At 31.9% G+C, this 24,486-nt stretch overlaps 3 protein-coding genes and 1 pseudogene across 4 annotated transcripts; 1 reads left to right on the forward strand and 3 right to left on the reverse strand.

The window, feature by feature from the left end:
* Positions 1–1,875: 1,875 nt before the first annotated feature.
* On the forward strand, positions 1,876–4,271 carry LOC107432699 (uncharacterized). 2 transcript variants are annotated; one of them, XM_016043887.4, is made up of 6 exons: positions 1,876–2,265; positions 2,442–2,498; positions 2,796–3,033; positions 3,364–3,667; positions 3,803–3,880; positions 4,022–4,271. In XM_016043887.4, the coding sequence occupies exons 3-6, from the start codon at positions 2,798–2,800 to the stop codon at positions 4,070–4,072; spliced, it is 669 nt and encodes a 222-aa protein (XP_015899373.1). In that variant the 5' UTR covers positions 1,876–2,265; positions 2,442–2,498; positions 2,796–2,797; the 3' UTR covers positions 4,073–4,271. The 2 variants fall into 2 exon arrangements, with proteins under 2 accessions (XP_015899373.1, XP_060668627.1); XM_060812644.1 differs by lacking the exon at positions 1,876–2,265 and having other exon boundaries at positions 2,288–2,498.
* Positions 4,272–5,237: 966 nt separating this feature from the next.
* LOC107432700 (pentatricopeptide repeat-containing protein At4g33170-like) lies at positions 5,238–8,060 on the reverse strand (annotated as a pseudogene).
* Positions 8,061–10,270: 2,210 nt separating this feature from the next.
* LOC107432684 (uncharacterized) lies at positions 10,271–15,296 on the reverse strand. The gene is made up of 12 exons (XM_048465913.2): positions 15,074–15,296; positions 14,757–14,822; positions 14,562–14,648; positions 13,377–13,475; positions 12,888–12,983; positions 12,734–12,799; positions 12,541–12,631; positions 12,219–12,286; positions 12,060–12,125; positions 11,518–11,568; positions 11,161–11,225; positions 10,271–10,590 (listed from the first exon to the last, which is right to left on the reverse strand). Exons 1-12 carry the CDS (start codon positions 15,245–15,247, stop codon positions 10,536–10,538), a joined length of 984 nt encoding a protein of 327 aa, XP_048321870.2. The 5' UTR covers positions 15,248–15,296; the 3' UTR covers positions 10,271–10,535.
* A 3,792-nt stretch (positions 15,297–19,088) lies between these two features.
* Positions 19,089–24,427, reverse strand: LOC107432687 (adenylyl-sulfate kinase 3). The gene is made up of 7 exons (XM_016043875.4): positions 24,070–24,427; positions 22,698–22,859; positions 21,428–21,577; positions 21,104–21,222; positions 20,882–20,966; positions 19,592–19,638; positions 19,089–19,405 (listed from the first exon to the last, which is right to left on the reverse strand). The coding sequence occupies exons 2-7, from the start codon at positions 22,819–22,821 to the stop codon at positions 19,307–19,309; spliced, it is 624 nt and encodes a 207-aa protein (XP_015899361.2). The 5' UTR covers positions 22,822–22,859; positions 24,070–24,427; the 3' UTR covers positions 19,089–19,306.
* Positions 24,428–24,486: the final 59 nt, after the last annotated feature.

The raw sequence follows: 24,486 nt of genomic DNA on the forward strand, positions 1-24,486 counted from the left end.
ATTAGGATCTTTTCTTATAGTAGGCATTGAGTATTTTGTCTTTTTTTTTTCTGACAAAGGATTACATTAAGAAATAATTTTAAACTTTCAGAGGTGATTATTAGTTATATTTTGTCAATAAAAAGGTAATTAATTATTAGTTATAGAATAATATATCCCATTATAACATAATATTTTATTTTAAAAAATTAGTTTTTATAAGTTGGTTATTAACTGATTAAGTAAATCAAATTGACATGTTATTTAGTTTGTAATATTTTCCATAAACTCTAAAGTTATATATATATATATATATAGAATTTATATTGAAACAACTTTTGTGAAATACCTTTTTTTTTCTAATAAATGTTGAATAATATATTTATATTTCCTTTTTTTAGACTTTAGAAGAGAAAAACTGAAATTGTGAAAAAACTGAATATGATCTCAGGCTTCAAACAAGGTCTCTTTTGACATTTTGTGGTTAACATATTAGAGATTACTGTACAACAAAAATACAATTCAAGGTTTTTCTTTTTCTTTTCTTTTTTTTTAACTAAAAAAAAAAAGGCTTTTCGGTGGGATTCATCAGCCCAAAAATTATTTGAATCAGCGTAGCTCTAATATGTTTTTAAAACCTTGTTAAGCATTGCAAATAAAAGAAAATATTTGAGCACCGCAAGATAAAACGAAAGCAAATTGATACAATTAGATATTATAGTACCATAAAAGTAAAACTTAATAACAAATGCATGATTAAATTTCAAATAGTTCTATATATATATATATATTATTTTTTTTTGACTAATTACATGTTTCTAGATATTTTTTTATCCTTCGATAGATTCGAATAGATTCGAATCCAACGTAAAAAAACATAGATAGGATTGCTTTTACCAACTCAGCTACCACATTCGTTTAAATAGTTCTATATTTGTACAAATTAAAAATTTACTAAGAAAATTATACTATTAATTAAAACTACTTAAATAATTATGCTACATAATTTTATTTTCTATAGTTTCATTACAATTTTTGTTATAAGTGATAATTTTGACACGAAGATAAGCATGTAGAGGTTTTAGTTTTATTTTTAATTATATGTTAATATTTCTTTTGTAAAATGAAATATAAGACATTTTATATATTTGTCTTAATAGTTAAATATTTTGGAGTTCAGATCTTCCGAGTAAATTCATGTTGGACAATTTTAGCGGGAAAAAGGAAAAAAAAAAAAAAAACAGAGTTTATGTTGGTCAATTGTGGCACCATAATTTAACTTTTGTTTATCTTTGAACATTTTTTAACCTGTCCAATATGCAATAATATATTTGTAGAACATTTTAATTTCAGAAATTACAAAACTATCCCACTGTATTTCATTTTTGTACATATGTGTCCTTTTAAAAAAAAAAAATTCATCTGTAAAAAAAAAATCACATTTACATGTAAACGTTACTCAATTAAATTGTATTCTACATATTCTTATTCTTTTTTTTTTTTCTATGATTTCTGAATTCTCAATATTTTATTTTATTCTTTTGTATGGATTTGAGACCCCAAGTCTCAATAATTTTCTTTTTGTAGAAATCCCAAGTCTGAATATAAAAAATAATAATAATAATAATAATAAATAAATAAAAAGGAAGAAGTTGGGCTTGAAAATGAGGCCCGACGACCCGGTTTGGTTAGATGGACCAAACGGGAAAAGAGAGTGAAAATGCAAGAGGCGCGTTAAAAAGCAAACATTATAGGTGGCTCCGTCACATCGAGCCGTTGATGTAGAATCTAACGGCTGTGGTAATCTTCAGTTATTTATTTATTTATTTATTTATTTCTGGCTTTTCTAGGATAAATGGGTTACAAGCCTCTCAGACAGACCCAGCAGAAGAAGAAGAAGGAAGAAGAAATTAGAGAAAAAAAAAAAAAAAAAAAAGCTTCAGAGAGAGAGGTTCGAAGGGAAAATCACAGCGAGAGAGAGAGAGAGAGAGAGAGAGAGAGAGAGAGAGAGATAGAGCCGAAACCCAGAAGGGAAAGTAGATGACAAACAGAGAAACAGAGAGAAAAAAGAAAGTTCAGAGACGCAGAGGATGGGAATTCAGAAGGGGTAGAGAATAAGATTAAGAAGAACAAGAAGACGATCTAGGATTCCTTCTTTTTGTTTTCTCGTTCAACAATTTTGTTGTCTCTTGGGAAAAATTATATATATATATATATATATATATAATTTTTTGGTTTTTTTTTTTTCTGTTTTTGTTTGATTCTCTGACTCAGAATTGTCCCATTGTAAGCTCTTTCTTCTTCTTCTTCTTCTTCTTCTTTTTCATCCATCTTCTTCTTCTTCTTCTTCTTCTTCTTCTTCTTTCTCATCCATCTTCTTCTTCAAGTCTCTGTTCTTCATTTCTTTCACATCTCTTTTCTGGGGATTCTTTGTCTTAACCAGTCTGTTGTTTGACTTTCAGGGTAGATTTGAGAAGGATTCGCTTTCCGATTTGTCCGTTACAGTCATAGATCTTGAGGTTAGATGAGATTTTTTTTTTATGTTTCTTTTTCAGTTTTTTCTTCTTCTGGGTTTTCTTTTCGGAGTTAAAACCTGAGGAAGAAAACCCAAAATTTTCCATTTTTCTGGCTTACCCACATCTCAGCTCCTTTGGTTTAAGGAAGAAAATTCAAGTGGGTATTTTGAAAATTCATATTTTTCCCAACTCAAAACTTTGACAATTTCTTTGATTTTTTAACTTCTGGGTCTCAGGGGAAAAAAAATAAATAAATAAATAAAAATAAAAATAACTGACGGAACTCTCTGTGCTTTTCAGATATGGAGACGGAGGAGAGGAATCAAAGAGCGTGCAAGGCTTCGGAACCCGAATTTTTCTTACAGTGGGGAAACAAAAAGAGGCTCAGATGCGTAAGAGTTAAAGGCTCAGATGTTGCAGAAAGATTCGGTGGTGGTGGGATTAGGAGGAAAATCTCATCGTCTCGGATTGATCGGTGTTTGGTCACTGCTTCCGACAAGGAAATCTCTCACCATCTTCAACCCAATCGCCTCACCAGGTGAAGGACAATTTTTTTTTCGAGACATCTTGTTTCTTTTTCCCACCCTCTGTTTGGTTCCTGAGAAACAAACTGGATAAGGAATGGGGAAAAAAAAAAATAGAGAAAGAAAAAAAGAAGAAGCTCTCTTTTTGTGATTTCTAAGGTGTAGAGAAAAAGTCATCCAAATTGGGGCTCTTCTTTGGAGCTTGGATTTTGGTTTCCTTGGATCTCAAGTAATAACTTATCTATACCCCTTTTTTCCCCAACTACCCCGACCAATTTTCTCAACTATAAATTGTTAAGAGGGAAAAAAAAAAAATTTTTGGGTCTATTTGTTTTTAATTTCAGGAATTCTGAGGGGGCTACACTCCGGTCTGGTTCAGTCGACAACCACCGGAAATCATCCTCGTCGCCGGAGAAGGAGGACAGGTTCTATACCACCAGAGGCTCAGTGGGTTTGGAAGAGAATGGAAATGGGAAGGTTTCAGGGGATGGACATAATAATAATAGAGAGGATAGAGGGCTGGTGTGGCCTAAGCTTTATATCACTTTGTCAAGCAAAGAGAAAGAGGAAGATTTCATGGCCATGAAAGGTTGTAAGCTTCCTCAAAGGCCTAAGAAAAGGGCCAAGACCGTCCAAAGGAGCTTACTTGTAAGTCCTTCCAGTTTCTATTTTCCGTGATCCGGCTTTGTAAAAGTTTTCTATTTTCTGTGATCTGGGTTTGTTCTTGTTTTGAATGGTTTTGATTGTTTTTGTTTTTTTGAATTTGGTTTTTGGTGGTTGTAGCTGGTGAGTCCAGGCGCGTGGCTGACTGATATGTGTCAAGAAAGATATGAAGTCAGAGAAAAGAAAAGTTCTAAGAAAGTATGTGGAAATTTTTTATTTTTTATTTTTTATCTGGTTTTCTTTCTAATTTTACTTTTAATATTTTTCTTCTTTGAAATTCTCAATGATTTTTGGATGAATTTTTATGTTTCTGTTTTCCCTGTTTGTTTGGTGAAGCAGAGGCCAAGAGGACTGAAGGCTATGGGTAGTATGGAAAGCGAATCAGAATGATAGATCCAAACGATGCGTTAAATGGAGGGGGCATATTGCTGAAGCAAGTCCCTGTTTTTTTGTTTTATTTGAATTCTTTTGGAGAGAGTTGTTGTTAATTATAGCATATTTATAGGTATGGCTTTTCACTTTTAGGCAGTATCTTTTGTGTACATAAACTCTAAATTCAATTTCTAATGGAAATTCAATTTTATGCAGAGATATATTTTTATATTTTTATATTTTTTATTTTTATCTTTATTTTACGGGGATAGTTTTTCCTCTTGTTTTTGCTTTTCTTGACCAATGAATTTGACAAGTCATCTTCATTGGATCGATCTTTTGTAAACCGTTGGATAAGATTATTGTAGTAGTTGCGATGATTTGTGCAAGTTATTTGTTAAAACATATTTGAATATGGAACTAATAATCAAAAGAACTCTTTTTTTTTTCTTTTTTTTTCTTTTTTTTCTGGGCAACATTTGTTTACATTATTTGAATAAAAAAAATAAACATGTGTTTTACATTATTGTCCATTGTTTTTGTTTACGTGAATTAAGATGTTGCCATAAATATCTAAAAGCTCATTGCTACTCAAAACAATACCAAGTTATACTGGATGTGTCGAATCTCAATTCCAATTCCATCCAATGACACCCCGGAAAAAAAAAAAAAATCAAAATAGAAAAGGGGGAAAAAAGAACAGTATATTGATCTGTTTGTACAAAAAAGAAAGAAAAAATAAATAAAGTGCACCAACCTTCTGGGATTGGGACCCTTGCTTAGATTTTTGTTTTTTAATTTTTAGGGTGAATATCAGTGCACTAACACTCATATCAAATAATGTGATAAAATAATTGTAAGAGGCAAGTTGTAGGCACTGTTTCACAACTGTGTTTGGTACAACTAGAATGTGATGTATTTATACATTTAACGTCTACATTTTTTTTTTTCCAAGCACAAATACCAAACTATGTGGATTCTTAGTAATTTAAAAATGAAAGTAAATAATCATAAGTTTTCAAAATTCAACTATTTTTAGGATTTTATAGTTTTATGTTTTTGTACTTCATTAATATGCATTATGAACTTTCTTTTCCATATAATATGGAGTAAAATTTACAATCAAAAAAATAAATACAAGTAACAATATAATTTTAATAAAGATGAGATAACGAGAACCAAATAATAATAATCACAAGGGGAGGCCCCTGCCTTCCCCCTTTATTTATTTCTCTGTAACTTCTTTGACTGGTTCTGTTTTATTTATTCTTTTCCATGTATACTGGGCATGGTATCCATGAAAGATGTGTATCTACATGCCTGAAAATCACTCTCAATGATGTTTTGAAGTTGTGCTTGAAATCAACAACTACAACTTCAGGCATGCCAAAATGGATGGTAGATGGTTTGGGGACTACACAGATGAAAACGTGTGTTAACAACAAGGTTTTCAGTTCAATAAAGCTTGGAGCTAAAAAATATCCTCTCCTCCCCAATTCATCATAATTCTCAAACATTGCAGGATGCTGATGTCCCCATATTAAACAGTATCTGAGAGCTACCCCTTAAACATTCTTCATTCGACTCATAGCAGGGAAATTGGCTGCTCCAAATTCTCTGTTAAAAAGTGCTTGCTTCTACTAGCTATGGAGTTACAATACCAAATCTATTTAGTGCATTACAGCTCCAAGGCCGTTTCGGAGCAGTGTCAGTGTTGATGGCATGATAACAAGTTCACAGTTCAACAATTACCCTCTCCACTGTAAAAGATATGTTGACCCAATTTTGAATACCAAATACCAAAAGTCTACCTGCTTTGTCTTGTCAACTACGACGTTGCCATATCAATTGTCTTTGTCTTAGTTCCTCATATACTCATGGCATTCGACAGGTTAAAGAAGTTTCTAGATAAACTCCCCTGAATGTATTAAATATTCTTGCCCCCAAAACCTGATTATCACTTACCAGTAATCTCCACGGGAGCACAAACAGAATGGCGATCCACATATACCCTATATTTTTCTTCACTGTGATTGGATTCCCTGCCATGCTTATTAGAGCAGATGCAACAGGTATCCTCTCATTGTGATAATCAAGAAACTTCTCCTTCTGATTATCATCCATTTCAAATGGAACAGTCTGTGTACGGAACATATCCAGATTTTTTTCATCCATCAAGACTATGGAGCTTTGTATATATTTCCTCCTTTTGAGGATGAGAACAATCTTAAACCCCAAATATATGAGTTTTGTTTCCAACATCAACCCAGCAATAACCAGGCAATTTCTTCATGTTGCCATCTCTCATCATCTAACTCCTCACATCTTCCCATTGCCTTTTCTCTGCACAAAGATTTGAAAGCAAAACATGAGCTCCACCATTTTCAGGTTCAAGCTTCACCAGTTTTTCAGCTGCAATTTTGCCCCTCTCCTCATCACCGTGGATCCTGCAAGCCCCAGAAAAGAACACCATCCAAAAGCATTTGGTTTGAAAGGCATGCTGTTTATGAAGTCTTTAGCTTCTTTAAGTCTTCCTGCCTGACAAAGTAAATCAATAATGCACGAGTAATGTTCTTTCTCTAGGTATCACCCCATATATCTTCTCTGTAGAATGAAAGAAATTAACCCCTCCTTCACCATTCCAGCATGGCTACACCCTATTAAAAGGCTAACAAATGTTATCGCATTTGGTTTTACTCCAGCAGGTAACATATTATCGAATGTTTGCATGGCTTCTTTTCCTAAGCCATGGTGAGCAAACACAATAAGAAATTCCATGCAGTTTCAGTTGGATTTCTGATCTCATCAAACACTCGGTTTGAGCGATGTAGCAACCCACATTTCCCATACATATCAACAAGACCTGAAGAAATAAAAGGGTCTCCACTATAATTAAACCCAACCACTTGAGCATGAAGCTGGGATTAAACCTAAAAACTCTGTTTGGGTGGCACAAGCTTTGTTCAAGCTTGAGAAAGTAAATTCATTAGGATCAATTCCTTGTCTCCTCAAGTCAATAAATAAACTTACAGCCTTCTCAATTTGATCCATTTCAACATACCCATCGATCAGGGAGCTAAAAGACACTATATTTCTACACTCTGAGACAATCCCAAAAACATTTGAAGCACTTTCCATGTCTCCTGCTTTTGAATGCATATCAATCAAGGCATTACCAACAATAACCTGCAACTCAAATCCAAACTTTACAATACCGGAATGAAGACACTTTCCAAAAGATGAGCCTTTAGTGCCACACAAGCATTTAAAGTGCTATAAAGAACATGCTGATCAATCACAATTTCTTCCTCAATCATCCTCTTCAAACCTAATAAAGCTGCTCCATAATCACCATTCTTCACATACCCATCAATCATTGCAGTCCATTAAACTGCGTCCTTACATGGCATCTCTTCAAAAAATTTACAGGCATCAACCATTACCTCACACTTATAGTACATATCAGCCAAATTAGTACCCACATGTATACCCCAAGTAAACCCAAGTTTCAATGCAAGACAATGCATTTGCTTTCCCAACTCAATCCACCTTACAAGCAAGCTTTAACGAGACTTTCAAATGCGAACTGGGTCGGGTTCTCACCTGAAATTCTCATTTGGGAAAAGGCTTTCATAGCTTCTGAGATTCTCAGGTTCTGAGAAAACCCAGGGATCACAGCGGTCCAGGAAACCATGTTTCTTTGAGACATTATTTCGAAAAGGTTGGTAGCATGGTCGAGCTGACCACATTTGGAATACACGTTGAGCAGGTGGTTGGTGAGAAAGGTGCATGGTGAATAGCCTGAGAATAGCAGCTGGGCGTGGAGTTCTTTCCCTTTATTCAGCTACTTGGTTTTGGCATAGTTCTGATTGATTTGCGCCCAGACGTTGGAGTCCCTGAATATGGGTTTGCTTGATTTTAAGATTAGCAAATAACCAAAAACACAGAGAAACAGAAACAAAGAGATATCAGCAAAAGGAACACCTACCAACCTGCGAAAACTCATTATTATTAGGTACGATATGAATCTCCTCAAGCAGAGAAAGCCCAGCTGACTTTTCCAGATAAGCAATAAACCCACATGAACAAAATTCAGAAAAACACATTTTACAAACAAATTTTAAACAAATATTGATTGAAAACAAAGAAGCTGTACCTGATGAGATTGAATCAACGAAAAGACATTGGTTTCATCACCCTGAACACTTCCAGGCGACAACAGAGTATTGAGCAAACAAAAACCAACACCCATTTAGAATCACCGTTCAATTTACATGATCAATCCTCAAAAATTGAATATTCACAAAAAAAAAAAAAGAAAAAAAAAAAGCGAAGTTAGAAGAAGAAAAGTTCAAAGAAAGTATGAGGAAATGAAAAGTTTAATTTTGCATGGTTTTCAAATTTACTTCGTATATTTTTTCTATGGTGTTCTATGATTTTGGATGAATTTTTTTATGTTTCTTTTCCCTTTTCTTTTTTTTTTTTTTTTTGGGTGATCGATGGCATAGAAGGCGAATCATTATGAGGGTTTGATGGGTGCATATTGCTTAAGCCTGTCCCTGTTTTTTTCACTTCAAATTCTTTTGGAGAGTTGATGTTGTTATAGCATATTATTTTTTATTTGTTTATTTATTCAGAGCCATATTATATTGGTGTATAGGATTTTTTTTATTTTATTTTTTAACTTATGGATTTTCGGGCAGCATCTTTGTGTATGTAAAAATTCAATTCCCAATGGAAAATCAATTTTATGCATGGGTGCTTTATTTATTTTATGGGCCGTTTTGTGGATATATATTTTTAAAATAATATTGAATTTATCAAAATGTTTATTAAAATTATTTATTAAACAATATAATAACATTTAATTATTTTATTTTTTAAAATTTATTTTTATATTTAAATTTTATATAAATATATTATTTAATAATATTTTAATATATATTATTTGATAAATAAATTATATGTGTAGCATTACTGATTTTTTTTTTTTTTTTTTTTTACCAACGAATTTGACAAATCATTTTGATTGATACATTTTTTGCACAGCGTCGAATGAGATTACTGTTTAGGGTTCAGAACTGTGCACGGCTACATTGTGATGTATTTATTCATTTATTAATGTGTACTATATTTGGTTTTCAAGCATTAATAAAATACTAGGGTTTTTAGTAATTGCATAATAAAAATAATATGGTTGCCGACACAACTTTCATCGGCTGGTTCTTTATAATTTATTTATTTATTTATTTATTTATTTATTATTTTTTTTTTTTTATAAAACCGTTTCTTCGGAAACTTTAGGAGAAGAAAAAGTATAACAAAGGGAAGAATGATTTTGGAATTTGGATGATGAATTTTTTGGTGTTACAAAGAAAAGAAATAAAAAACAAAAATAAAAAAATTGTATGATCAAATGGATCTCTGAAATTATAAATTTTGATCCACTCAACTTTTAAACTTTTTTTTTCTTTTTTTTTAAATGGAAAATAAAATGAAATTTTTAGTCGATATCCCAGATATGGTCATTTTGCAAATTTTTTGGAGTCCGATTATCAGCTCTTGATCTCATTTGCTTTTGAGGTATTTTTTTTTTTTAAATTTTTTTTGCTGGAAGCTTTTGAGGTTTTTTTATTTGGCATTGATAGTACGTAATACCATATATAGATATAGTATGCCTGAAATCACTCTCAACGATGTTTTAAAGTTGTTTTTGAAATCATCCACTAAAAAAATTTTGACCTACAATGATATAATAAAAATATTATAGGCACAAATCTAACACTTCCTTTCTTCTCAATAATTCTAAAACATTGTAGGATGCCTGCCAAGCCCATATTAAACAATGTCCTGGATCACCCTCTCAACATCCTTAATTCTAATCAATGCAGGGAAGTTGGTCATTAAAAAAGTGCTTGCTTCTACAAGCTATGGTAGTACCAATTCTGATTGGTGCATATTATCGTTTCGACAGCAAAAGATATATCAAGCAAAATTTGAATAATAGGTGATGTGTCATTATTTGATTAGTTCAATATTTGGATCATTAGGTAAACAAAATTCGATCAATTGACCTGGTGCTGTTCTCAAATTAATACCATGTTATCTCATACATTTCCAATTTTCACAAGGTTTCATAGCATTTTCTATTCCTTGTACAATCTCACCAAACAGTTTCTTTTTCAGGTGAAAAAAAAAAAAAAGAAAAAAAAAAAAGAAGGAAAACTATACACAATAGCACACATGTTTGTAATTTTCAATATACCATTTACATCAGACAATTCAGTTTGATTACCCCAACTATAATACTCATACACACTATCTTTTCTATTTTGTTTTGTTATTTATTTTTTTGTTTCTATTTATTTGTTTAAGCTAGCAGGTAAAATTATAATAGTACAATGGCCCAAAGAAATAAAGGCAATTACCACCAGGAGTTTGGATAAGCGCAACTCTTTTCTCCGTAATGTTTTGTGATCCATTATCTTGACTCCTTAGCAGCATGAAGCATTTCCACTATGAGGGTCTTCAGATCCCTAAAAAGGAAATGGATACATGTATTGGTTACCAGTAATTAAGTAATCAAATGATATTATCCAACCAAACATTATTGTAGCAACCTCTAAACTATTATCACATAGAAGAGGCAATACTTACAACAGCCAAAACAGAATATAATTAACAACACAGAAGCAAAGTCATCAACTTTTTATTACATCTAATTCTAATCACCTAAGAGAAATGGACTACAGTCAGATACATAGGATGAAAGTAACTCTCCTGCCCCAGCTTCACATGAATTTATGGGAGTAGGAATTTTTGGCCTTCACACACTTCTAAATTTGACTGTGATTTATGTAATTAACTGATTTATTGACATTAATAAGTATCCCGAGTAGGACCATCAACCAAGTCAGTTAGGAAAATAGATAAGCACAACCTCACAAAAGCTTTTTGGCCATGTAAAAAACATTTATAATATTTTCATACAAGAAGTTAAATTTTAGAACTCTTGAAGAAACATAATCGGAAAGTAAAACTAAAGAGAGAACAAAAGTGCACACGTTAGCATCCTTTCGGAGAACATAATTGAAAAGGAGTCTTACTTTCGATCCTCAGCACGTCTAGGGAAAGGTATTCGAAGCTTGAAAGTATCCCCTTGATAACCCGCCTGAAAGAAGAACAAGAGAATGGTTAACACAGTTTCCTACCAAAATGACAAAGGGAATTTTAGTTTGAAAGTAGACTTGTAATGGAATGAGGAAAAAAACCATCAATGAAATTTGACTCCTTGACGTTGCAAAGATGATTCCATATTTAAAGCCATTAACAAAAAAGAAATGAAAGAAAACAAGAAACCAAGTATGTATTTTGATAATATGAAACCCATTTTCCAGTTAGAAAACAAATAATTTACAAGTAAAGAAGATAATGAAAAGCAAAAGGATAATCATAAACAATACCTTCACAAAAAAACCAAGGCTATCCAAGTCCAGCATGTACGCAAAGTCAACCTGCACAAAGATTAAAAATACTCACCCACCATAAAGTAATTAAAAAAAAGAAAAAAGAAAAATAAATAAAGACAGATTTAACCTCACTCTCTGATCCCACATACTTGTGTGGTCTAAGGAATTTAGGAAATATAAATACATATTCAAACACATGACGGTGGCATATGTCAAAAATCTTGGATTAATCACTTAACATGCACTGAGAAAGCATTTGTATTGTATTTGGCCTAGTTAAAATGATCCAAATTTTTCAACGACAAAATTCCCCTACATTTGGCTAAAATATCCATAAAGTCAAAATAAAAATAAATACACCAAAATGTGACCCTGACATCCTAGCAAAAGAGTTTCTGTTCCTAATTTTGGACTGTTTGACATGACTTGAATTCAATAACAGCAAAGTTCCAGTACACCTAAAATATTTGTAAAAAATAAAAAAAGAAAAAAACCAAATTTGTTAACATGATTCTAGCATTGAAAATGAAGATTACCGGAATTGATGTTGAATGTTGTACAATGACTTTTGTATCGTCAGCATGATCCTTGTTCATGTGAGACTAGCAAATAAAGTTTTTGATTCAGTTAGAAAAAATGAAAATTGAAATTAAGATAAGCACACAACAACCGATAGACAAAATATGAGTGATTACCGCAACAGGCTTAGAAAACTGAGCTAGTGGATCAACTTTTGCAGCTTTATACTCCTCACCACTGAACACTGAAGTAAAAGAAAGATACATGAAAGAAGAAATGAAGAGGGAGAAAACTTAACAACACAATATAATACTGTTAAGAGTCCTGAAAACAGAAAGTTCATGTAATGATTCAGCTGACAGCATATATTTAGTTACTTGGGGAATGCCGAAACTCTCCTTTGCAGACAAAAGGGACAAAAGAAAGGAACTAAAACGAATTGGTCTTGTTAACAGAGACAATAAAGAAAAGGAACATTTATCTCCATCACATACAAACCTCCTGATCCTAGCAAAGCAGTTGCAACCCCTGACACATATCGTACAAATTTTGGCTCAATGCGCATGAATTGGAAGTCACCAAAGTCAACCTTCAAATAGAAATCAGTGAAATGATAGTTTGAGTATACAAGTTACAACAAGTATCATAAAAACAATGTCAATCCTGCTTGAGAAAAAGAGTGCATAATTACCCAAAATGCAGTCGGATGCTTAGCCAAATATGCAGTGCGAACTGCTGCTTTATCTTTCTCAGAAACCTAAATAATTAATCAGGATAAATATTTCATTCTTATAATCAAAACAGTAATATCAAATGAGAGAGAGAGAGAGAGAGCTATTCCTTACAGGAATAGCGTCACCAAGAAGAGTGATTATTAGATCAGTTCTATCCTCGGGATCTTTAGCCACAAGCAATGAGCACTTAGAATTAGCTGTTAAGTCCTGCAAGATATAGAAAATAAGGCTGGAAATTTCTAAACAAAATATAAGAAGGTGACAAATATGAATCCTAATAACTTGTACATGACATGCATGGAGAGCATGTGTAGATAGGTGAACTTGAGACTTTGCACCTGGATAAAATGATCTAAAGCGTCTATCGTTCTTTTGAAGTGTACTTAGTAGATTCCTTTTAGTATTTATTTGTAAGTAAAACTAATCAAAATTTTGGGTATGAAAGAAACAAATGTTCAATTATGAGCCCTTTATTTCACGTGACTTGTGGAAAAGAATCTTCATAACTGCCGCTAAAAAAACCTTATCATCAAGAATTACTTTGTAACTTCCAAACGCATAGATATGAGCAAGGTAAGACGTATAAATTACTGGGCATACCTTTGTATGAACAGCTAAGCTGCTGACTGCTAATATTGGAGACCCATCTATATCACACGCAAAGTCAACCATTGATCCCGATGGATAGCCATCATGCATCTGCACCTCAAATCAAATCAAACAAGTTGAGACAAAGACAACAAGGTTGCCAAGCTATGTTTACCATAATCAGATACAATATAGAATAGAGTGAAAATGCAATTATGTACTTCAATACCACCAGTAGTAAAGATCATTATTGCACCATGACCCGATATGAACATTATTAGAATGTTATAAACTTTAGCATTATATTACAACTCTATCTAAAGTTTTCTTCTTCGAAGTGTTTTTTTTTTTTTTTTAATAACATAAACACCAGAGAAACCCATAGTTATCGGTTTTATACTTGCAAGAGCATATGCCATTTATGTCAACAACTATATGCTTTATTAACTTCCAGAGGATTGTGAATTTGAAACAACTTTCCACATACAGAAGCACTCCAGTTCTTATTTCTTAAGTCAATAATTGATCTCTACACGCTTCTTTTGCCATATGACGCTGTTGCATATCCAACTTTTGATTTACCTTTTTTAATCAAATTCATTAGACTTAAGATACGAAATATGTCAAGTAAAGATTTAAGTATTTCAAAAAATTTCCAACTTTGTAAGTTTACTTGTTACTGAAACTAACAAACTTTACACAAACATTTTCGTTTCTCTCTCTCTCTCTCTCTCTCTCTCTCTCTCCATGTGTTTTTGTGATAGTCTGTCCTCTTTACATGAGTACGTGTTTCAAACTAAGTAATATCTACTTGGAAACAGAAAGTTAACCGGTAACAGATCACCAAAAATTGAATAGATTGAAAAAGCGTCTTTCCCAAAGCATTACCAGAATTAAAAGGTTGATACGGTTTAAATATTTTGAGTGCAGCAAAATGGTGCTCATTCTTTATAAATTAAAATTTTGGAAATGAAAGTCGAATTTCCATTAGCTCATCAAAATTCCGTACATATTCGATACCTAATGTGAGAGAGAGAGAGAGAGAGAGACACACACACACACACACACACAAGCATATATAAAAACATTTTATTTACAAATTTAACGAGTAGTTTGATGCAATCATTTTAAGATTAGCAAATAAAATGGATTAACAGAGAAACAAGGAGAAAAATCAACAAAGGAGCGTCCACAAACCTGCGAAAACGTAGAAAGTGTACCACGCACATTTCCATCGAGTACTGTACGAATCTCCTCAAGCGGAGAAAGCCGAGCTGCTTTTTCCTTTTTTTTTAAAAAAAAAAAAAAACCAATAAAACCCACATTAACAAATTTCAAAAACACATTTACAATCAAACTAATATCGATCAAAAAACAAAAAGAAAGTGGCACCTGATGAGATTGAATCAACTGGAAGACATTGGTTTCATCACCTTGAACACCTCCAGGAGAAACAGTCTACGTTGAAAAAAAAAAAAAAAATCACAATCACAGTTTAGTTTCCATAATCAATAATCAAGCATTCAAAGATTCTACAGATTAGGTAACAACAAATTATTTATTAAAAAATAATAATAAATTTATATAAAATGGGACAAAATCATAAATTACAAACCCTAAAATCCAATCCGATTAGTTTTTCTTTTTTTTTCTAACAAGGAAGAGAAAGATATGTTTTTGAAGAATGAATATAAGAAAATAGAGAGAACCTGAGAGGTTGACTGAGGAGGGGAAGCGGCCATGGAAAGACGAGGAGTGGTAGGAGAGAGGAAGGTGAAGGAGTGTCGAAAGTGTAAAATAAAAGGGAAGAGAGGGGTAGAACTGCCATTTATGCAAAGACGCGAGAATAGGGAAGAAGTCGTCCATGGCTTCACTATTGTCATCGTTTTCGCTTCACCAACAACCCACCACCTCACCTAACGAACATTCTTTCTAAATTAATATTATTTATTATTCTATTTTAATTTATTTATTTATTTTTTTTATAAAACAAAAACTTTTTTTTTAATTTTTTAATTTTTGATATTTTTAAAATGTTTCTTATCCGTTTTGTCTAAATGCTTAAAACATCTTATGATATATTATAGATGTATTCTTCCACAATATATTATTAGATATTCAACATTTAAATTATTCTAAAGCTTATCCTTTAAAAGAATGGGATTATATTTATATATATTACTTGTTATGTAAAATTTAAGACGTTGGAATTTATGTTATCAATTTTCAATTTGTTGTATTAGTCTTTGATTCAAATGCTTGTATTAGATTTTGTGATTCTTCTTTGGAAGCACAAGCACTCCCTGCTGATATAGGTGATGTAATAATCAATATTGATATAATAGATAGTTGCTTCGTGTTGTAATCCCCGTTTCTGCGGATTCTTGCGCTTAAATTCAGTTGTTATTCATTCAAAAAAAAAAAAAAATCAATTTGTAATATATTTTTTTAACAACTGTGGTTAACGGTTCCACCATACTTAACTAATATTAAAATGAAATTAGATCTAATATATTGAAAATTAAATCTCTTAATTTTTTATTTTTTTTGCAATATAGATCCTATAGTTTTATATAATTTTATTTTAGTATTTCTAATTTAGATCTCACATTAATCGTAAAAAAATCTAATTGGATAAAAAATACAATAAATCAAAATTTAAAATTTTAAATTGTAACATTTTTAATTTTATGATCCAAAATGCAAAGGATACTTAATTGCAATTAACCTTTTTTTACTATTAGTAATTATTAACCCTTTTTACTATTAGTAATTACTATAAGCTAATTATTTTACCAATAAATAAAAAATAAAAAAATACTAACAGTTTCAGTCACTATTTTTAGAGATTACAATTCACACCTTTTGCGTTTCAATTTTCATTAAATTCAATCCCAGCAACAATAGCCAACTGTCTAGTCAAAAAGAAAAAAAAGCTAAATGTATAAAAATTTGTCATTCTTATTTAATTAAACGGCTTGCTTAATATCATTACCCCAAAAAAAAAAAAAACGCTTAATAAAAATTTAAACAAGAGAATATTCGATAAATTTAATAAAAAAATTTGGCAAATTTATATTTATACCAGATGATTTTTATTATTATGAAATAAGGGACAAATGTATCATTTCGGAATTACATCATTGATCTGTTAACACTTAAAATACTGTTTTTGACACATATGTGGTTAAATTGAAATAAGAATTAACATTCAAGGAGACTAAACTAAAAAAGCATTCCACAAAATAATAATAATAAAACAAAAAATTTTGAATTGGTTATCTTGAAATTTAGTATTATGAGACTCATATATGCTAGACATTCATATGGTCTACATAAGTTATTAAAATGGTTGTGTTAATTAGCCAAAAATAATAATAACAGCAACAATATAGATTGTTTTTTCTTTTTTATTACCAAAAATAAACAAACCTTGTGCTTCTTTTCGGCTTAACTTAACATATAGGTTGTGTTGATGTGGATATAAAAGAGCCTTACAATTTTTTTTTTTTTTTGGTAAAATAAAAGAGCCTTACATTGCCATAAAAGCTTTCTGCGAACTACATGAGTAGTTATATCATAAGCTTTTTAGAAAACCAAAAAAATAAAAAATAAAAAATTTCACTTACACTTTTTATTTATGTATTTTTAATGAAATTTGCTTAGACGCTTTTAATGTTATATAATTACTGTTATTTTTTTTTTTATTTTTTTTTTTTTGGGTTGTTGTAAAGAAGACAATTTAGTTGTTACTTGTTAGGATAATAAGAATAAAACCATGCTCCAGCTTTCAATAATTAAATTTTTTGAAAAAGATGGTAATTCAAAATAGCATTAAAACAAAAATGATCTAAAAAATAAGATTCCATCCACTACATTATATTTATATACCAAAAAACTCAATGAGGCAAAAATCCACATTCCATATAAGAGTTTGTATTTCCTTCTTTTTCAGGTTAATTTATCCTTTTATTAGGTGTTAAATAATATAGAAATATAGGCAACAATGATCTGTTTGGCAATCAAAACCTAACTAAATAAATTATAGTAATTGAACATTGAACCATGAAAACAAAGAAATCAGAATGATTTATTGCAGTATCATTTAAAAAAAAAAAAAAAGATATCAAAATACTTTGATTTGAATACCAAAATTGAACTAAAATACTCAACAATATTATCAAATTAACATTTACGAAAATTAAAAAGTTAAAAAAAAGAAAAAAAAAAAAAGAGGAAGATAAAGAAGAAAAAGAACAGATCGCAAAAAGGACAGAGCAGATATCAAAAATTGAATCCAAAGAATACCAAAAATAAATAAATAAATAAAATCTGTGAAATGTATAAACATATAATACCTTACCCAAAATTTAGTAGTTATAAGAAAAACAAGAACAAATTAATGCATCGCACAAAAATCCAGAAAAAAAAATAAATAAATAAAGAAAGAGTGAAGAAATTTACAGGAATTGAATTATTTTTTGTTTGTTTTTTTAATCGGAGTGGGAGCGGGCGGTGTTGATAGAGAGATCGGAATCATCATCGTCATCGGCATCGGCATCGGAGGAAGAAAGAAAAGAAGTAGGGAAACAGAAGAAAAGGGAGGAGAGAGAAAGAGCGAGACGACGGAAAGGGAAGCAGAAGATGAGGTGGAGGACTTGATGCGCACTCAACCTCTCTGGATTGCACGCTACGTACTGCCACAGATTTGCCGATACTGTGGCTACCCAAACCACCACACTGCTATTCAACACCATCTCTCTCTCTCTCTCTCTCTCTCTCTCTCTCTCTCTCTCTCGCTTTGTGTTTCTCTTCCTCTCTGCCTTTATTGCTATTTGCCCTGTGCCTTTGCCGCGTTCCCTCGTTTCGGATCCAGATCCAAGTAGTTGACCGATCCACCTGGCAACCCGATCTAGACGTCGCCATTCAACTTTTTTTAACGGTTGTTAACAGTACCATTGAACTTTTTTGATATTAAAATGGAATATTGGTCCAATCTTTTGCCATCTAAATTATTCAGTTTTGTAAACTTGCATTTAAGTGTGTCTCTCTTTTAAACCCCACTTTAATTTTGTTTGCCAAAATTTATGATTAGACCCAAAAAATAATAAAATATGAAAATTTGAGGTTTCAATTACGATATTTTAAACTTATAAAATCCAAAGTGCAATTTTATCAAAGTAAAGTGAGTCAAGTTGCAATTAAACCTTTATATATATATATATATATATATATATAAAGTTTTAATCATTTTAAAATTGTAACAAATAGGAATAATTTAATTAAACCAAATTAACTTAAGCACATAAAATTGTATTAAAATGAGGTCAATCAAAAAGCTGTGGATTGTATAACCTCGGGGTTTGTGGATAATCCATGTTTAAGCCCATTGATTACACCTTAGCATGTTTAAATGTGTGGACTTTAGAAACCCAAAAACATGGCTAGCATTTTATGGTTTAAAATACATTATCAGCCTTTTATTGTTAATAACAATAAAAAATAAAGAAATAAAACTACATTACATTGAGCACATATGATGACATTACAATATTCTGAGAACTGCATTCCAATTTTAATGCAAGTTATACATAAAATCAATCTCCATTCTATAAATTAATGATGAAAACAAAAAAGTTTCAATAGAAATCTAAAAATGGTAAATTAACCAATACAAAAAAGTATTGAAAATTTGATAAAGTTACTCTATATCTTACTAGTCCAGAAGATAAAAAATACATTAATAAAAATCCTCGTATACACTCACTTTCTGACAATTTAGACTTAATAGCCATTAATAACTTATCCATACAAAAAGAATATCAGGTGGTACTAAAGGGCATTGTGCACCCACCAACAGTGTCTTAAATAAGTTCCTCTAATTAGATAGTGAATGATTAGCAGAGACCAGGGAGCAAAAGTTGAAGAATAACGGAAGACTACTAGCATTGAAGGTATCCTTGGTCCTCCAAGTAAGAAACCACTTGGCCAGCCATGGCTGATGGGGTGGGGCAAACTCCATTTTCCTGTTGTAATTTTATCTTTAAAAAAAAAAAAAAAGAAAAAGAAAAAAGAGGTAAATCATTCAGTTGAAATTGCTTAAGAAGAATCGAAAATAGCATTGCAGAAGACAAAATGGTGACAGATTGATGTCGAGGAATTTTATAATGTTCAATAACATGTATCTATATAAAAATACTCATTTGCAAAAGAAAATATACATATACCTCACAGTTCAATGGAGGCTCGTAAGGGTCATCAATCCCAGTAAATCCTGCAACAAAACAGAGTTAATTAAATTGGAAGAAACAAAAATGGATGATATGAATGAGTCAGCATGGAATAACTTGAGCACCAGGGAAGTTACATCCATTTCATTTAAAACTAGAAAGTCAGTAAATTTAAACTAATAAGTTAGTTATCTTTAATTAAAATCATACCATATTTTGAACTCAGGTAAAAATGTTAAATACAAAGATATATGCAATTCCAGAATGTCTAGAACAAAAAGACTGGTAACCTTGGGGGCACAAAGATTCAAAAATGGCAAGATCAAAAGACAGGGACAAGGATCGTTAAATCAGAAAACAAGAGCAAAACAGTTCATGGACTTTTGCACAATGTAGGTGGTTAATTTTCTTTCAATAGTGGAGTGTAAATATGATTAATTACTTCCAATTCTACTGCTTTAATTACTTCCAATTCTAATGCTCAACCAAATGAGGTGCTAGACATAAACAGCACATCCATCAGCAGAACCACTGTAACGTAGATTGATAACTCTATATAAAATTATTAAGTGCTTGTTTTGTAGCGTCTTGGTTTTTGGTTTTTTCTATCTATTTGTGTGTAATTTGCTTACTTCAAATGTTAGTGTGTTTAAGACTTGGTTAGGAATCTCAATTAACAACAAACTTTAGGGAGAATAAAAAACAAAAACACCAAAACACAAACAGCTGGAAATGGTTTTCAATTTGATGTTTATGTTTTATGTTTTTTCTTCCCTTCATTGTTATTTGAGATGCCTAACATACTCTAACTACCACTAACACTAACAAACATTTGAAGTAAGCAAATTGAACAAAATTAGCTAGAAAAAACCAACAAACAATGCATTACCAAACAACGCCCAAGTAAAATGCAATCATGTTAGATGCTGCTTTTAAGTAACAAAGTCATTATAAGTTGTTCATTCAAGGTGCCAAAGTAAAGTCCACTCTAAGCTTCCAGGAATACACCTTGGGCGTATTTTAAGTATATTTCACCCTCAAACCCCAGAACACAAGAAGCTAATAATGAATCAAAATAGGAAGAAGCAGCATCTAATAAAAAACAGAAGTCTCATATCCTTTGTCAACCTTAGAATTGAATTTCTTTCACTTAAATTTGTATATAATTCTTATTTTGGTGTTACTATACTCTATACCCACATATACAGGGGTTGTGGAAATAAAGGAGCAGATAAATCCACTTCAGCAAACAAAAGCTATAGAAAAGGTATGTTCCCAAAAGTATACCTTTAATCTTTCCTGCACGTGCAAGCTTGTAAAGGCCTTTTGCATCTCTTGACTCGCACAATTCCAAAGGCATGTTCATGAAAACCTGTACACAAAGGTACAGGATTACATGTTTTCGAAAAAAAAAAAAAAAAAAAAAGGGTACAGGATTTCATATTCAAAACCTGTAGATAGACAAACCAAGAAAATTACATATGTAAGATTTATATTAAGGAGCCTTGCCTCAATAAAATTTGAATCTGGCAACATTGCCCGGCAAGCATCCCGATCTTTCCTATAGGGAGATATCAGACTGGCAATACAGATCAGACCAGAATCTGCGAAAAGTTTTGCTACCTCACCTACAAAAATATATTGTCAACTAATTACAGCGTATAAGTAGATTTCATACTTCAGAAAGTTGAACACCAACACCAGCATTCTAACGATGAAATATAGCTTTGACATACATTTGTTTATGCCTTGTCAGAGTGATTTGCAGGAAAAGCTTGAATTGAAACTTAACAATCTCCATATTCTTTAAGAAATCCATTGAAAGAAACATACCAACTCTACGTATATTTTCAGTCCGGTCTTCAGGTTTGAAACCAAGATCCTTGTTTAGTCCATGCCGAAGATTATCTCCATCAAGAACATATGAAAGCTTTCCCTTAGAGTGCAGTTCTCTACTTACTGTGCATGCAAGGGTGCTTTTCCCTGTAAATTTTTTCCAGAGTTTAGCATGATATATCATAAAAATTACCACAAAATACAGAGAAATTCAGTAAGGCATAAATATACCCCATTCACTTGAAAACTTTTGGCTGTGAAAGTTCAAGATTTGTGACAAACAATAAGTTACATGATAGTTCATTGCAGGAAATCATCTTGAGAGTAACGGGTACAATCAATATCAACAAGTTAGCATATGCAAGACATAAGACACAATCGATTGCAAATAACTAGACATCCATGACATATCTGGCCTGAGAATTAGAGCATATTTAGTAGCATTCAGATAAAAAACCAGATCAACTAAATAACTAAAATTCAACTTTTATGAGGTGTAAAGGCAGATAAGCTCATACAACACTTGAAACGTATGAACATACAAGAGCTATGCAACAATCTCATCTTTTTGGGACATACAGGGAATCCAAACTTTGAAAGAGTGGAGAAAGTGAGAGAGCAAAGCCAATGGCACCTTATCAGTTACCCAGTGATCATTTATACATAATACATGCCCACAACAATTGCCGCTAACCAGATGTTTCCTCATATAATCTTTTTTCATTTTTTGCATCATGGTTTTAATAATCTCCTTGCTCAGATTCAAAAACCACAAAACCTTTTGTGCTTTCCGAAACAATTTAAAATCTAACTGGTTGCCCATAAAGCATACTTACTGGTCTGAAAATCGTTTGGAAATAGAAGATTGAATAATATTTGCAATAAAATAATAAAGCCTTGGTTGTGTCATCACTAATGCTTATGGATGCAATCTTCACTTTTTTTGAAACTTGAAAGCAAATGATATATTTATGAATAGTCTCTGCTTCACTAGCTGGTAATATATTGCACGTTCATGGAAGAACAATAGAACATACAATCTTAATTTTTTTCAAGATTAAAAATAAAAATAAAAAAATAAAAAAAATAAAAAGAAGAAAAAGAAGAGTCCACTAGAATAACGGAGGTGAGACCTCTGTTTGAGATATTTTAGTCATCAGCCACTTAGAGATTAAGAATGCAATATTGCCAAATATTGTAAAGGAGTAAAGAATAAATAAATTAAACACATATGCATAAGTAATGAATTATCATCTAAAAAATGTACCTGATCCGCTGAGACCCGTAATCCATACAACACATCCTTTTTGGTTAAGTAGTTTTTGCCTTTCAACCTTCCCAACAGGACATTCTTGCCAAAATATATTTGTTGAATTGTTTAGAGAAGACATCAGATATTATTCTTCTCCTCCAATCTACCGTGAAATCACTAAAAACATTGAGGAGATAAGAATTAGGAAGTTCACTCACAGAATACAAAAATTTAGATCAAAAATACATATATACTACTGCAAACCCATCTACAAGATGATAAGAAAAAAGAGGAAAAGGATTGAAAAATATTTTAAATAGGCAAAGAACCAAACACAAAAGTAAGTGTTTCTGTTCTGGACCAACTTTTGTTTATAGTACACCAGTAATTTCTAAAAATCCCATTTCGTATACAAAATTCTTCAAATGACAAAGAGCTGGAGAAAATGAAGAAAGTAATTAGAATTTTGGTGCATGCCATATGGTGAGAAATAGACATCGCTAAAAGCCTTCTGATTTTTTGTTCATTTAAAGGGTTCTTATTTCTAAGTCTAAAACCAGGGTAAATAGTTAACCAAGCTATAAAGAAAAGGACAGGTCTTAAACAGGATGGTTTCAGTTTTGTCATTCTCAGACTAACAAATTTTTACTTAATCCAATCAGGATGGTCTCTCTCTCTCTCTCTCTCTCTCTCTCCCCCTCTCTCTCTTTTTTATTTTCCTTATCCTGAAAGGTTGTTACACAAGTCCTCCATACAACAAAGAAACATCTTACTTAATCCAATCCCAGGGATGATAAGTTTTGCAAAACATAGCAATGGGAAAAGTTTTTGGCATTTCCTTGAATCTTCAAAATTACTATGCCATAGTTGCTTTTGAGATTCTTCTTCTAATGGAATCAATCTCTGTCACCATTAGCCTTTTTTGTTTATATTATCTACATCCAACACTGAAAAAGCAAGAAAAAAAAAAAAAAGGGGGGGGACAAAACTAGGGGGAAAAAAAACGAATATGAATATATATATATATATATCCCCATTCCTTGACATCCCACAAAAATGCAACAATGAAAATTTCCATTTTGAACGATATGATCCCCATTCCTTGACATCCCACAAAAATGCAACAATGAAAATTTCCATTTTAAACGATATAATCATTGTACAAGAAATAACCCATTTAAACAGCAACCCAATGTATATCACTACCAGGTAGCATGATCTCAAAACCAACTTCACAAAACGATAAAAATAAAATAAATAAGCATACTTCCTCAGGCAATTGTAGAGTGGCATTGTAATAAGCCATGCAGACAAAAGCAACCAACCAACCAAAAAAAAAAAAAAAAAAAAAAAAAAAAAAAAAAGGAGAAAGAAATTAGGAGCTCACCAGGTGTTCGGTTATTTGGTAAATAGAGTGAGAGGAAAAGAGAAAGAGGTGGTGGGGTGGGGGGGTGAAGGGGGGTTTAAATGCAAGATGAAAAGGTAAATGAATGAGTAAAGAAGGAAGAAGTAGTCATGGGAATGAGAAGGCAGTTTTCGTAGTTGGGGGCTGAATTCAAGGCAACTCTTGTGGAAATTGAGGTTTTCATTGAATGAATGTGTCTAGACGCAAAACTGAACCTCTTCCATTCAGTAATCTCCTCGACCTTTCCCTCCACTTCCCCATTTTCCAACTTCTCTCCACCTCAACTCATTTCCTTCGCCGTTTCCTTCCGCTTTCTCTCCCCTCCTCCTCCCTTTCAATTGTCTCACTCGGCTTCTTCCTCTACTCTCTTTGACGTGGCACCCATCGTGCCTCTGACTT

The sequence above is a fragment of the Ziziphus jujuba genome, chromosome 11 (assembly GCF_031755915.1).
Source record: "Ziziphus jujuba cultivar Dongzao chromosome 11, ASM3175591v1".
Taxonomy (NCBI): Eukaryota; Viridiplantae; Streptophyta; class Magnoliopsida; order Rosales; family Rhamnaceae; genus Ziziphus; species Ziziphus jujuba.